This window comes from Cydia strobilella, chromosome 19 (genome assembly GCF_947568885.1).
Source record: "Cydia strobilella chromosome 19, ilCydStro3.1, whole genome shotgun sequence".
Lineage (NCBI taxonomy): Eukaryota > Metazoa > Arthropoda > Insecta > Lepidoptera > Tortricidae > Cydia > Cydia strobilella.
Window position 1 is genome coordinate 9,652,093 of NC_086059.1, and position 12,770 is coordinate 9,664,862.

The 12,770-nt window shown below is 36.6% G+C and overlaps 1 protein-coding gene and 1 long non-coding RNA gene across 10 annotated transcripts in view; both read left to right on the forward strand.

Annotated features, from left to right (window-relative positions):
• The window catches only part of LOC134750164 (uncharacterized), a 289,739-nt gene that overhangs the window by 241,102 nt on the left and 35,867 nt on the right, over nt 1–12,770 (forward strand). The gene's annotated exons all lie outside the window — the stretch shown is intronic.
• Nucleotides 1–12,770, forward strand: part of LOC134750117 (optomotor-blind protein) — a 128,944-nt gene that overhangs the window by 83,690 nt on the left and 32,484 nt on the right. For 5 of the 9 annotated variants that reach the window (XR_010128544.1, XM_063685220.1, XM_063685217.1 and 2 more), the window contains exon 4: nt 5,463–5,558. The exons of the other annotated variants lie outside the window; for them this stretch is intronic. Coding sequence is in view for 4 of the 5 variants with exons in the window: in XM_063685220.1 (XP_063541290.1) it covers nt 5,463–5,558 (96 nt within the window). In the remaining variant the exon portion in view is untranslated. The remainder of the gene's footprint in view (nt 1–5,462; nt 5,559–12,770) is intronic. 9 annotated transcript variants of the gene reach the window in all.

Sequence of the window (12,770 nt, forward strand, 5' to 3'; positions counted from 1 at the left end):
CTTAGAGGATTATGTAAATGAGAATAACGCGTAGAGCTTGACGCAGATGGCGCTGCTATTGTAAAAATATATCTTTAAATTTGCCGTATCCAATGAAACAAATTAAACAAACCACAGAGGGACTTTTTAGGTTGCTGGATAATTTCTGTCGAGGTTTTGATACAGTGATAGCTTCAAAACGGAGTGTATTTTTAACCTATCACTGACATATAGTCGCAGATAAGTTATTAAGGTAACTTGTGTTGAAAATTGCAAATACATATCAATAAAACAATGTTGCAACAGTAGGGAAGATGCCTTCGTAAATGTTGCCAAAGATGAAGTGCCACTGATAGATATTAGAGTTTTTAAAACTAGCCCGATTTCGAAATGATCCCAACGCACCTTATTTATATTTGTTTGCCTTGCCAATACAAATTTACAAGTTTCCAAAATGTTGAAAAAGTTCTCGGCAAATTCAGGAAAATTTCACAGGAAACAAAAGAAACTAACATTTTAGAAACTTTCCAACGGTAATCAGTACCTACTTGCCATTGCCACCATTATATTATAAATAAAATATCGAACCATTTCAAAACTTCAAGCATCTTTGCAGGTGCCGTTTTTAATTGTTTTATTTGCCACCTGTTAAACATTCTCATTAAAAATTTATTGATTCATAGATCATATTAATGAATAACTTGCTATTTATGGGGGAATGAGGGTAATCCGCGCTTGAATAACTTTTCTTAAACTAAATTGAAAATATATTAACCGCCTATCAATTAATAAAATTACGACTCCTTAATGTATGCGTTTATCAATGACTTATGTAGTTTTTAGTCATACCAGGCGTGGCTCACTCCGCGATTTCGTCGCGCCGCTACAAGTACATGCGGCCGCCCCCAGTTCTGAGGTCTAGCCATAGTAATTGCCGCACACCGCTACGGAACGGACGCCTGTTCGCGCTTACGCCACCTAGCGGTCATATTTGTCGTAATAGACGCGTTTTGTTAGAGAGTTAACCTTCTGTACCTAGTACTATTATTTAGTCTGTGGTCATACTTACCTTTAACAGTCATAATACAATGCTATAAATTTTGTTATGTTTAAAGCAACTAAATTATTATTTACTTTAACGGGACTTAATAATCGCTTATGGTTAAGCTTTAAAATTACCTCAGATGTTTCGAGGACGGCATTGTCCCTGTGATCTCTGAGAAAGACTGACTAAAATTGACATCATATCTTCTAGCTGCGCGAATTTTTCAAACTACCCACACTTGGTCTTGTTTATTAACTTGAACGTTTTGCACACTAGGGATGTCACTCGGTCGACAGTCTAGCGATGTATCTATACCAACCAAATAACGAAACTTAATATTAAACACTAATTATACGCCAAATCATAATTCAGACCCGAATAGTTTAAAAAGGTTCGAAAACATAAATCAAAGTATAAATGAGTCAAACTGTTCTCTCTGCGGTCGCCTGCTCTGTCGAACGTCGACAGTGTTTGTTTTGCGGGCGCGAAGTTTGCTCAACCTATTATTACTGTCTCGTTATACTTTTTAACCAGTCAGCGGTTGCCAACACTCGGTGTGGAAACTTCTAAATGCAGGGGTTAGTTGTTACGTGGTACGGATTCAGTGTTGGTTATGGTTAAGACTAGAGTCCTTTGAGTCGTCTGCCTTAAGACACGAGTTGAGTCTTAAAGTTTGTCAGACTTATAATTCAATCGAAACTCACGTTCTTTTTAACTTGTTAGAGACCTGAGTCTTTTGTAGAGAGATTGCAATTTTAAAAACAAATATACAAACGCAATGTCTTCATGTAAAATGCATGGGTTAGGTACACAATTCATACAATAACGCATATTTTATTAACCGTTATTTACAATTAATTTATTCGGAGGCTGGAGTTATAAAGACTTAAAAAAAGACTCAATTCGGGGCTAAAATGTAGTTTGAAAGCGAGTCTCGTAAAAACGAGTCGAGGTCATCAAATTTAGACTCATAAGTGTAAGGCCTGAGTGGACGCTCGAAAGCGGAGCGTTCGGCGGGGCGTGCAGCGTGGCGTCGGGCTCACAAGTGATTTGAGCAGCGTGCACTAAGGCCGCTCCTATACGTTTGCATTTGTTTAACATGCCCGCTACACGCCCCGCCCCGCTGCACGCTGAACTCGAGCGTCCACTCAGGCCTTACACTAAGACTCGAGTGCGGACGAACCAACACTAGTTAATTAGTTTTGCTGGGCATTCTCCGCAAATCGTTGCGTGAAACGAGGTAGCGCTACTCTGGCCACCCCAGCTCCTCCACGAAGCCTAGCAAAGACGGACCAACACTAATTCAGGTAGCTAAGAAAGTCGGCATTGTAGAGATTGCAGTGGCTACTCGCGTTCACTTGACATCGCTTTTTTGCAAAAGTAAAATAAAATGGGTTGCAATTGTGCAAAATATCGCATGAATTTGAGTTTACCTTTGAATACGAAAAGTAAGAAGTGTCAGAATAGAACTTGATCACGAATATTTCCTAGATAAACCCAGGGGTCCCTTTGTTTGACATAATTATTAAAGTCATAATTGTCAGATTATCATTAGTCATAAATCTGAAACCGTAAACTTTCCAGGATTTTCGTAAGGTTATCCTATAGATAGGTTAGATTTGTTTTATGGCAATCCTGAAAAGTTGCGCGTTTCTGAGAAAAATCAAACTTAAAACTTTATGGAAAACAATAAAGACCCATAAACACATAGGCACGAAGATAAAACGATTCTTAATGTAGATAGTTGCGTAGTTGTTAAATACCAAATTGTGGTGTATGTAATCATGTTTACTAAACAAAGTGGAACATAGCGGGGCCACATGCTTAATAACCAGATCTAAATACAGCTTTAGGTAATTTAAGATCACTTAGCGCGACTTCCATCATCCCACTAACCCGGAGTCAAGCGGCTAAACCGTTAACCCAGTGTCAAATTGTACTGGTAACCATGGTAACTCCAGGCTTAACCGGTTGACCCCGGGTTAGTGGAATGGTGCAAGTGGCCCTTAGAAGATAGTTTTTATTAAGCCCTGTAATTAACCGTATCCATATAAACATCCACTTTATAATGTCCGTAAAAAATAGGGGAATTACGTTATGTTTTTATACGTATTTGTTTAAGGAGTTAATAATGCTTAGCGGCTTTGTACAATTACTTGATTATGATTAAAGTGTGAATTTTAGATTCAAAGGTAATTATTATCAAATGCATAATAACCTTCACACACTCGAAGGTACTTACTTAATACTACTTGTATTAAATTGCTTACATTAGCAACAGGCCAAATGGCATTTTCTAACAGTGAGATATAGGACCAATTGTTTCCTAAACAAAACATGAAATAAAAGAAAACGAAATACAATTGTATTTCGATAATTAAGAGAAATGTAAACTTGTCCTATCCGTTACTTTAGTGCTTGGGGCCTAGGCAATATGACAATCGTTGATAGAAAACGCCAATCGAAACATAAATAATGTATGGAAATAGTCACTTTTCGTAGCATCTGTCTGTTTTCCGATGTACCACGTTTGTCATCTTGCCTAGGCCCCTGCTACCTATAAGAGCATGTACCCAAAGAAAAGTTTCTGAGCTCAGCTGGTAATGATCAGGCCAAAGGTTGTCGACGTGCGTTGTCCATTTCTCGGCGCAGACGCCGGCGGCGCGGGCGCTGCTCGAAAAAACGTGTTATTATTATTAATAATCTCTCTTATTCAACTCCTTCGGTCAGTATCGAAGCTATGGGCCGTTCTGAGAACAGACCCCCCCGTATAAAAACGTATAATTGTCATATATTTAATTGTAGTTGGGTTACAATGTAAGTACATTGTACGTCTTGTACCTACAACACCTGCCTATAAACCTCTAGGCATAAGTTTTATTTCCCTGTGACAGCTTCCGTTAAAAACATATTCTGTATGTATGTAGGTAGGTTTACTTGTATGCATATTGACTAACACATTCTTACGTGTAACTTACTATTTTTATAAAATATTGACGTCATAATCTCACATAACTCACATTCATATAATCTCCATGTCATATTTATTTTAATTGTCGAACCAAATACAAAGAATACGTTACACACAGTTAGGTACATAAGTACTTAGCAGCAAAAAAACACGTACATAATAAAATGTAGGAAGTATATATTTTAAATGAAGTATTAATAAATATGTTGGGATAATCATACAGAGACCGATGTTATGTTAAATTAAACATAGTTTTTATTATGGGTATAGGTAAATATTTATTTAACAATACAGTTACTTAAATAGATACTTACATAATATAGTTACCTACAATATTTACATCAAAAGGCACAATTCCTAATTATTATTAGGAGACTTCTATCCTAAACGGGTTCCCTTTGTTTGACATAATTATTGAAAGTCAAATTATCATTAGTCTAATTCTGAAACCGTTAACTTTTCTGGATTTTCGTAAGGTTATCCTATAGATGAGATAGATATTTTCGTAAGGTTAGGTTAGGTTTGTTTTATGGAAATCCTGAAAAGTTACGCGTTTCTGTGAAAAACCAAATTATGACTAACGAAAATGCGGACAAACAATACATTATGACTTAAAACTTTATGGGAAACAATAGAGACCCATCATAAACACAATAAATATCATGGGACAATTTTACATGCAGACATCGACCTAGTAGCAAGCTCAATAAGACTTGGATTGTGGGTAGAGGAGACCGAGGTGAGTTGTGACATAGACATATATAAACACACATATTTGTGATAAACGCACAAATAAATAAATGCCCTTACCAGGATTCCTCCTGCTTCGCTGGTAGGGTCACTAAAGTCAGTACCGACTAAGCCAGGACTGCTAAGGAGGCCGTCATTATATCGCCCACCTGGCCCCTATTTCACCACGGTGACAGGTGCGACAAATGTCGACATCACTGTTGCTGACGTCACAAGCCTCCATGGGCTACGGTGACCGCTTATCATCGGGCGGGCCGTATTCCTGTTTGCCACCATCATTGTATTATTAAAAAAAGCTTTATTTTATCGGCAAAAAACAGGTAAGTTGATGATGATGACAATTGAAAAGAATTTTCGGTTATTCTTGACAGGAAATGAGTTCCTGTGTCGGAATTTCGTGACAATTGTTGTTTCTTGTGACAATTGTCATTAGCTTCGCAAAATAAGTACTTATTTATTGGCGATGTAATGGAGTTTTTTTTAAATTAAAATGTTGGTGGTAAACAAGCACACCGCCCGTCCGATGGTAAGCTGTTACCGTAGCCTATGGAGGCTATGGGTCAGTAACAGTGATGTCGACAATTGTCGCACCTGTCACCGTGGTGAAACAGGGGCCTGGATAGAAACTGCTATTCAAATAACAAATATTTATCCCCCTAATATACAGGCTTATGGTGCCCATCTCCAGTTACTAAAGTACTTGTTTCTCCTTCGTAGGAGCTCATCTATAACCAAAGCCAACGGATGTTGTCCAAACTGCTGTGGCCCAACCCGGCCCCTAGTGCGCCCAGAGACCCCCACTCAGATCATTTGGTTAGTAGACATTTTATTTTATTTACTTATTTTTAGGCCGTGAGGCCAGCTATTTTGGGTGGCTTAATTTGGTGTCAGTTATATTAATGAAAAAAAAATTTTTTTTGTTTGTTATGACGCCGTGAGTTCAGGTTGCAGACGCGTGCCTGGGATCGCGCATATCATAGTTTTATTTTATTTATTTATTTATTATTTATTTTATTTATTAGGAAAACTTACAGCTGAAGTAACACGTTAGGTAATAACATAGAAGCAGTGAGCCAATTACAAGTTTCCACAGATAGAAACTGCGTAAAGTGCAAGCAAGTGCAAGTGTTTATCAAGCGAAAGTTGACACGATTGCTATTCATATTTTTGACAACCGTGATATTATTATAATGTAGAAAAGCGCGACGATTTTTCAAAAACTGCTGGATGAACCCACTGCACATTAAGTCATAATTTATAAGCGGCCATTGTTTTACTTGGCGTTCTACTGCAGCTTTCAGGATAAAATTAATTGATAAAACATCAGTTTACTATACTAAACACAGTGCGAATCTTAAGTACTCTCGTAATCTTAAGGGGCCCACTGACTATCAGTCCACCGGACGATATCGGCCTGTCAGTTAGAACAAAAATTTGACAGCTCCGAACAACTGACAGGCCGATATCGTCCGGCGGACTGATAGTCTGTGGGCCCCTTTATATATCTAAAGACCGCCTGCCTCGTGTTTTAATGTACAATTCGTACCTATCTTGAAACTGTAAAACGAGTACTATGTACACTAAACTGTGTTTTTATTTATTTATTTACACATACTTAGTTCCATTTTATCCATAATCTAGCTTCCATATTTTACTGACACAATTCTAGGTCTACTCGAGTTTTAATTAGCTCTTACATTAAGATCTCGATCTGAACTTTAAAGTTCGCACAAGCCAATAAACTAGCCATCCAGAGTTAATTTCTTAACGGAAATTAAAAAATAATAGCACAAAAATAACCGTCAAAACACGTCTCCCGCCCCCAATAGAGCCTGTACAAACTACAACTTTCGTCAAAAAAATTGATGATCCAAATCATAGCGGCAGATGTTAATGATTCTATTATTTATGACCGTTCGTCTACGTTTTTTTTTTCTTGTTTATGCTCGTTCGTAAACGAAAGGTTAGTCGGCCGTGTTATTTTCCGTTTTTGGGATGATTATCTTTGAATACGTCAATGTTACGGGTTTAATTTAATTTTGATGTGTAAACTTGAGCAATAGTGTAGTTTTTTTAATGATTAAAGATAGTTAAATAAAGTAGAGTAGTTTTTAGAATAGGTATTGTAGATTTGTGGTTTTATTTAGACGTGTTGCTGAACCATTTTCAACAAAACTAACGTATAAAGCTTGAAACATACACGTTTTTACTAAGATCTTCGTGGGTGATCGAGGGGGCAGAACTATGTAGATATATCATAACTTCAGTCTTTATAAAATTCGGTAGAAATACTTTATGAACTTGTTACCCACCTGCTTGGGCCTCGGGCTACACACTGGCTTGTTACCGAATCAGTAAAAAATATTGATAGAGATACCATACTAGCGTTTATTGGAAATTTTACTATGGTGACCATGATGAAATTGATGAAATATGATTTGTAACTGTTTTATTTTATTAAATTTGTTCAAAAAAACACCTTAACCATGTTAAAACTTATTGATTGGCATTAAAATGCTTTCTAGTATTTTAATTGTTGTAGTGTAGTGTACACTGTACTTTACAAGTATTTTTGAAATAAGTGAATACATGATAAAATTCTAAATTTAAGTAAAATATTGATAAATTCCCTACTTCTTTTTGATTATACTGTAGGTACACTTAATAATTGTATAATATGTAGGTATAAATCCATACTAATATTATAAATGCGAAAGTCTGTCTGTCTGTGTGTTATCTCACACATTTGGCATAGATAGTTTGACTCCCGGGGAAGGACATATAGATAGTTTTTATGTCGGAAATCATCTCTAAAGACAGTGAAAAGGAGGGTGAAATTGAGAGATTTAATGAATTGCCTGATAAATGATGTCAAGTAATTAAGCTTATGCTCAAATTGAATGATTGCTATTACATTTTATCCAGGCGCTAAACTTACTATAGCTGCTGTAACCGATTCCACGCAGACGAAGTCGCGGGCAAAAGCTAGTAGTAAATATTTTGAGGTAATACAATACCATATGTTTATTATAAAACAGTTGCATATCTATATTTATACGGTCACAGTGAAAACTTAAACACACGCAATAAATATTGATTGATTGAAACTTCCTTTTCTGTAACCACCGTTTGACGTTTGACAAGTCAGTAGTGTCAAGTAACATGACATGTTCATGGTTTAATCATGTGTAATATATAGCACAGCCGTCAATCCTCGTGTGGAGTATCGGCTATGATCTGTTGCGAGATAAAACACCAATTGATGCGTCAATAAGTACATATCTAACATGTAATCTAGTATAGGTATGTAATACTCACCTATAGATCTTCATATCGGATTTATGTCATCGATTACATAATAAATATTTTTATATAAGTATCGCTTTTTTAGTTCCTTCTTTTAGTTTTACTTTAATTCTGTAATGTTCTTCTTTCAGAAATAAAATAACGACTATTATATAATTAAACTGAAGTTAAATAAAATCGAAGATTCTTAGTTAGTATTTACTTGCAATTTGATTACTCGTACATAAAAACTGGACTAAAAATAGATTTATGTATTTAATAATTCATATTACAAGAACTATAAGATATTATTATTATCTAGGTATAAGTTACTTTAACTAACGATTAAGGCTAACTAGTAGACAGAGTTAGTACAACTTTACCTAGTTGAGGGATATGATGTATTTTTATCGGATCAAATACGGCTGTTTTCCTTTTATGTGTAATGTAATAACTATAAAGTCGCATTATCTGCAGTATTTGTCGAGTTAGCATTAACTATTTATTAGGAAGCCTTGACATGTCACGTTTAACTTAGTTATATGATATTTGCTATTGACAATTGCGCTACTTTTAGTCATAAATTTTCTATGGGAGGGTATTTTTTTTTCGCGATTTCGTGGTTGGTCCCATAGTAAGTTACTCAGTATAATCCCAAAACCTCCCTGGCAACGGGAATGCACCTATTTTTTAACCAACCTGTATAAGTATATTATTATATGTTCTCCTTAAATTTTGGTACTGGATACACATACCTAACTAATGAAAAAATGTTTTAATTTGTTTATAATTTAAAATAACTAAATCGTAATCAGAACAATAAACATAGAGCAAAGGCAACGTAAAATTAAAATGAGAGTACTCATTAAAAGTCCTGATTTAAATTCCAAAGTACGGTCACCCTACACGGCCCCAGGCGCCAGTGGTCATCTCACCAAGGTGTCTGCAGCCTAATTATATGGAAGAAGAACACCTCACAAACTCAAATATTTGACCATCGCGTCTACTAACAAATTAGCACCTTACTCGCTTGAGATACGTTACATAATGCATTGATAATGACTTTCAAAGAAAAAAAGTCTGACAATCGAAACAAGCTAGTTTACACTTTATGTAGCTGCGTGATGGTTTATTTTCGATTGGAGTAGGGACAGTAGAAAAAAACGTAGAATCGAGAATTAGCGTAAAAACGAAGTTAATTACAATATGATTAGGGGTTTGTTTCACAAAACTAACAAGCGTTTGTATTTAATTAGGGCAATAAATAGTTATATTGTCGTTAGACAGCTGGCGTTTATTATAAAACAGGTATGTTTGTTTAAGTTATCCTAGTTAGGAATGACATGTGTGGTCATTATTCATAGTTTTTTGCATGTGATAATTCGGTTCCCGACTGTATCATTTGCAGTCATATTTATAACTTTGGATGCGTTAGATTTCCGGTACTTTTTTCGACGCACGCGCATGATTTATTGCTTTGTAATAGATATTTCATTCATACGTCAATAGTTATTTAATGTATCATGTGATGAGTGGCCTAAAGATGGATCAGGGACTAGTGAGTAATAAGTACTGATAATCTCTCTATATACAAATTCGCGTAACTCCTCATGTTGTTGGTACAGTCAATATCAATAGTAACGGATGAAAACACTTCCCCAAATGTGTGTGACATTCTTTAATAATTTTCTTAATAGAAATATGTAACAGGTTTTCTCTAGCCATTGGACAAATCCGAAATGTACATATGCTTTAGGTTATTAAGAACCAGAATACAAAGTATCATACCGGTGTAGTACGAAGAAATGAACAAATTATGATTTTTTACTTTGGAGCAGCCTGTATGTGTTTAGTAGCTCCTGAGGTCATAAATAGTATGAAACCTTCTGCGACCTTTTTGATTATCTTTTTTATTTATGACACTAATAAGGTTCTGACTTTTGGCAAATGTCATCATTGCCGCATATTTTCGAACAAAATTGTCAAAAGCACTGCAATTATTAATACAGTATGTTTCTTTTTGTTGTCGATTATTGGTTGGATTGTCGGGGTTAACCGGTTAAACCTGGAGTTACCATAATTACCAGTACAATTTGTCACTAGGTTAACGGTTTAACCGGTTAACCCCGGGTTAGTGGGATGGTGCAAGTAGCGCTTAGATAGATTTTCGCTCAGACCTATTGTTATATTTTCTAAAGAGCATTTTCATAATAGAATCTATGGGAGTTTTAACCTCTGAATCGTAACGCCATCTAGTAAGCCTATATGAGAGGTCTGAAATACTTTGTTTAACGAACGAGATTGACGGCTTTTAAAACTACAATTAAAGTATAGTTTAAAGACTACTTTATTCCTTAATATATTACTTGTCTTTGATTAAATGTTGATATTTTATACTTCAGTCAGTTAGAGCTTAAAATTAAAATGTACGGGTTCTAAATATTTCAATAGCATTAAAATTATACTATCTCACAGTAACACAATACCCTTTCCACACATGAAACTGTAAGACATATCTATTGGCCTCAACTAATGCATTTTAAACTAAAGCTAAAATTTCACGAACCTTTAAAGTCATCAATCACGGGGCAATCAATTATCCCCCTCCCCTCATGGTAAACCCCCCTTATCGCGTAACCCCCTTATAACCGCGTATCGCCTATTGGCGATGTCTCACGGGATTTGCACTCAAAGAGCCATACTTCAATTTTAGAAATCACAACTCGAATTCATATTGATTTGACATGCTCGCAGTGCATCTCGCTCGTACTTGTATATTGGTACGTGATGCACTGCGAATAATATCAAATTACTATCAAACCAAGTACAATTTTAAAATTCGAATCCAGCTGAACTAGTTATTCATAAAGCATTGTGGACCGACCAGTTTTAGATTTTGATTATTCATACGCTAAATTGTATGAGTTTAGGGCTCTTGTTATACTGGTGACTAACCTACAGTGGAGTGGAATGTCTAAGAGGGGTGAAATCGAGTATAAGTAGTTCAAATGCGGCTTATCGTTTTTAATTCGAGATGATCTTATTTGCAAAGGTTGCTTAGTTATGTGGTTTCGAAAACAGAAGTCTGCAATTAGAATGTGCTTTGTCTTATTAGGATATAAAAACCGGCCAAGTGCGAGTCGGACTCGCGCACCGAGGGTCCCGTACTTTTTAGTATTTGTTGTTATAGCGGCAGCAGAAATACATCATCTGTGAAAATTTCAACTGTCTAGCTATCACGGTTCATGAGATACAGCCTGGTGACAGACAGACGGACAGACGGCCAGACGGACAGCGGAGTCTTAGTAATAGGGTCGCGTTTTTCCCCTCCCCTCCCCCGCCTTTGGGTACGGAACCCTAATAAAAAAGATATAAAAGGATAGAACAGAAATCTTCAAGAGCCTAGCAGCTTCCTGGCAGGATAGAGGAGTGGTCATCGGTGATAGGAAGTTATCAAACCTTCGCTTCGCCGATGGCATCTGACCAACGCAAGCCTTCAAAGTTGGACCTCAAATGCATCGAACCAAAATTCAAGCGACCAACAGCAAGAAACGTACGGTTACGGTAGACCGGGAGACTATACACTATGTTGACGAGTATATCTATATACTTGGGCCAGCTAGTCTCTTTCAGCAACTGGCAGGGCTGGATTTATGGGAGGGCAACCGGGGGCTACAGCCGCGGGGCACAATAAGAGACAATAGGAAAATAATTTGGGGCCAGGGGGCCTCCACTCCTTTGTTGCCCCGAGGCCTCCAGACCTCTAAACCCGGTCCTGGCAACAGGCAAGACAAAGACAGTAGCCCACTGCTGAGCATAGGCCTTCTTCATGTAGGTACGCCACTTAATAGGTAGATATTTTACTTTAGGTATTAAAAACTTATTTTACCTTGTAGTTGAACATAGTTCAGTAATAATATCAATCAAATGTGCCTCTAATAGATACGACGAATGCCTCAAATAGATGATTAAATGTTTAAACGCATCAACAGACCTGTAGTTCTCCTATCCGATAACAGGTGGCGCTAATTGTAAACTTTTATTGCCCATACTTAGCGCTCGTATAAATCTTATAGTAACGACTTTTACGACTTAAGACATCGATGATATATAGTTGCTTATTGCATACTTTATATTTGGGGAATGGATAAATAATAGGTACAATAACAAATAGATTTTTTAATGACTATTTGAAATACAGGCTATGAATTTATGAATTGATATGATATATACAGTGGTAAACGAAATTAATAACTAGCTTAAATCTAAAATAGGCCCTTGAGGCATTGTACCAAGGATGCTGGCGGCATTTCCTCGTTGTATCGCAATGCTGATACGTTGTGCTAGGAAGCCGCCAGCTCTTCAGTCACCACTCACCAGTTACGTCAACCAGACGCTTCGCGATTTCTGCAAACAACTTGTGCGCGCCGGAACCCCATGGACCTAGTTTCAACTCGATAATTAAATTATTATTATGGGACAATCTTACACAATTCTACCTAGCCCTACAGTAACCTTAATAAGTCTTGTGTTGTGGGTAATAGACGAACATAATAGTATACATATATAAAAGATAAATGTAGATTTAATACTAGGTATTACCATTTAATCTACATTTATTAGGTATTAGCTAGGTGTAGATTAAATACAGCCAAGTACTTACTTATTTGGCTGGCGCGAAGACCCAAAATGAGTCTTGGCCTCCAACATAACAGCACGCCCCTTTGCCCGGTCCAGAGC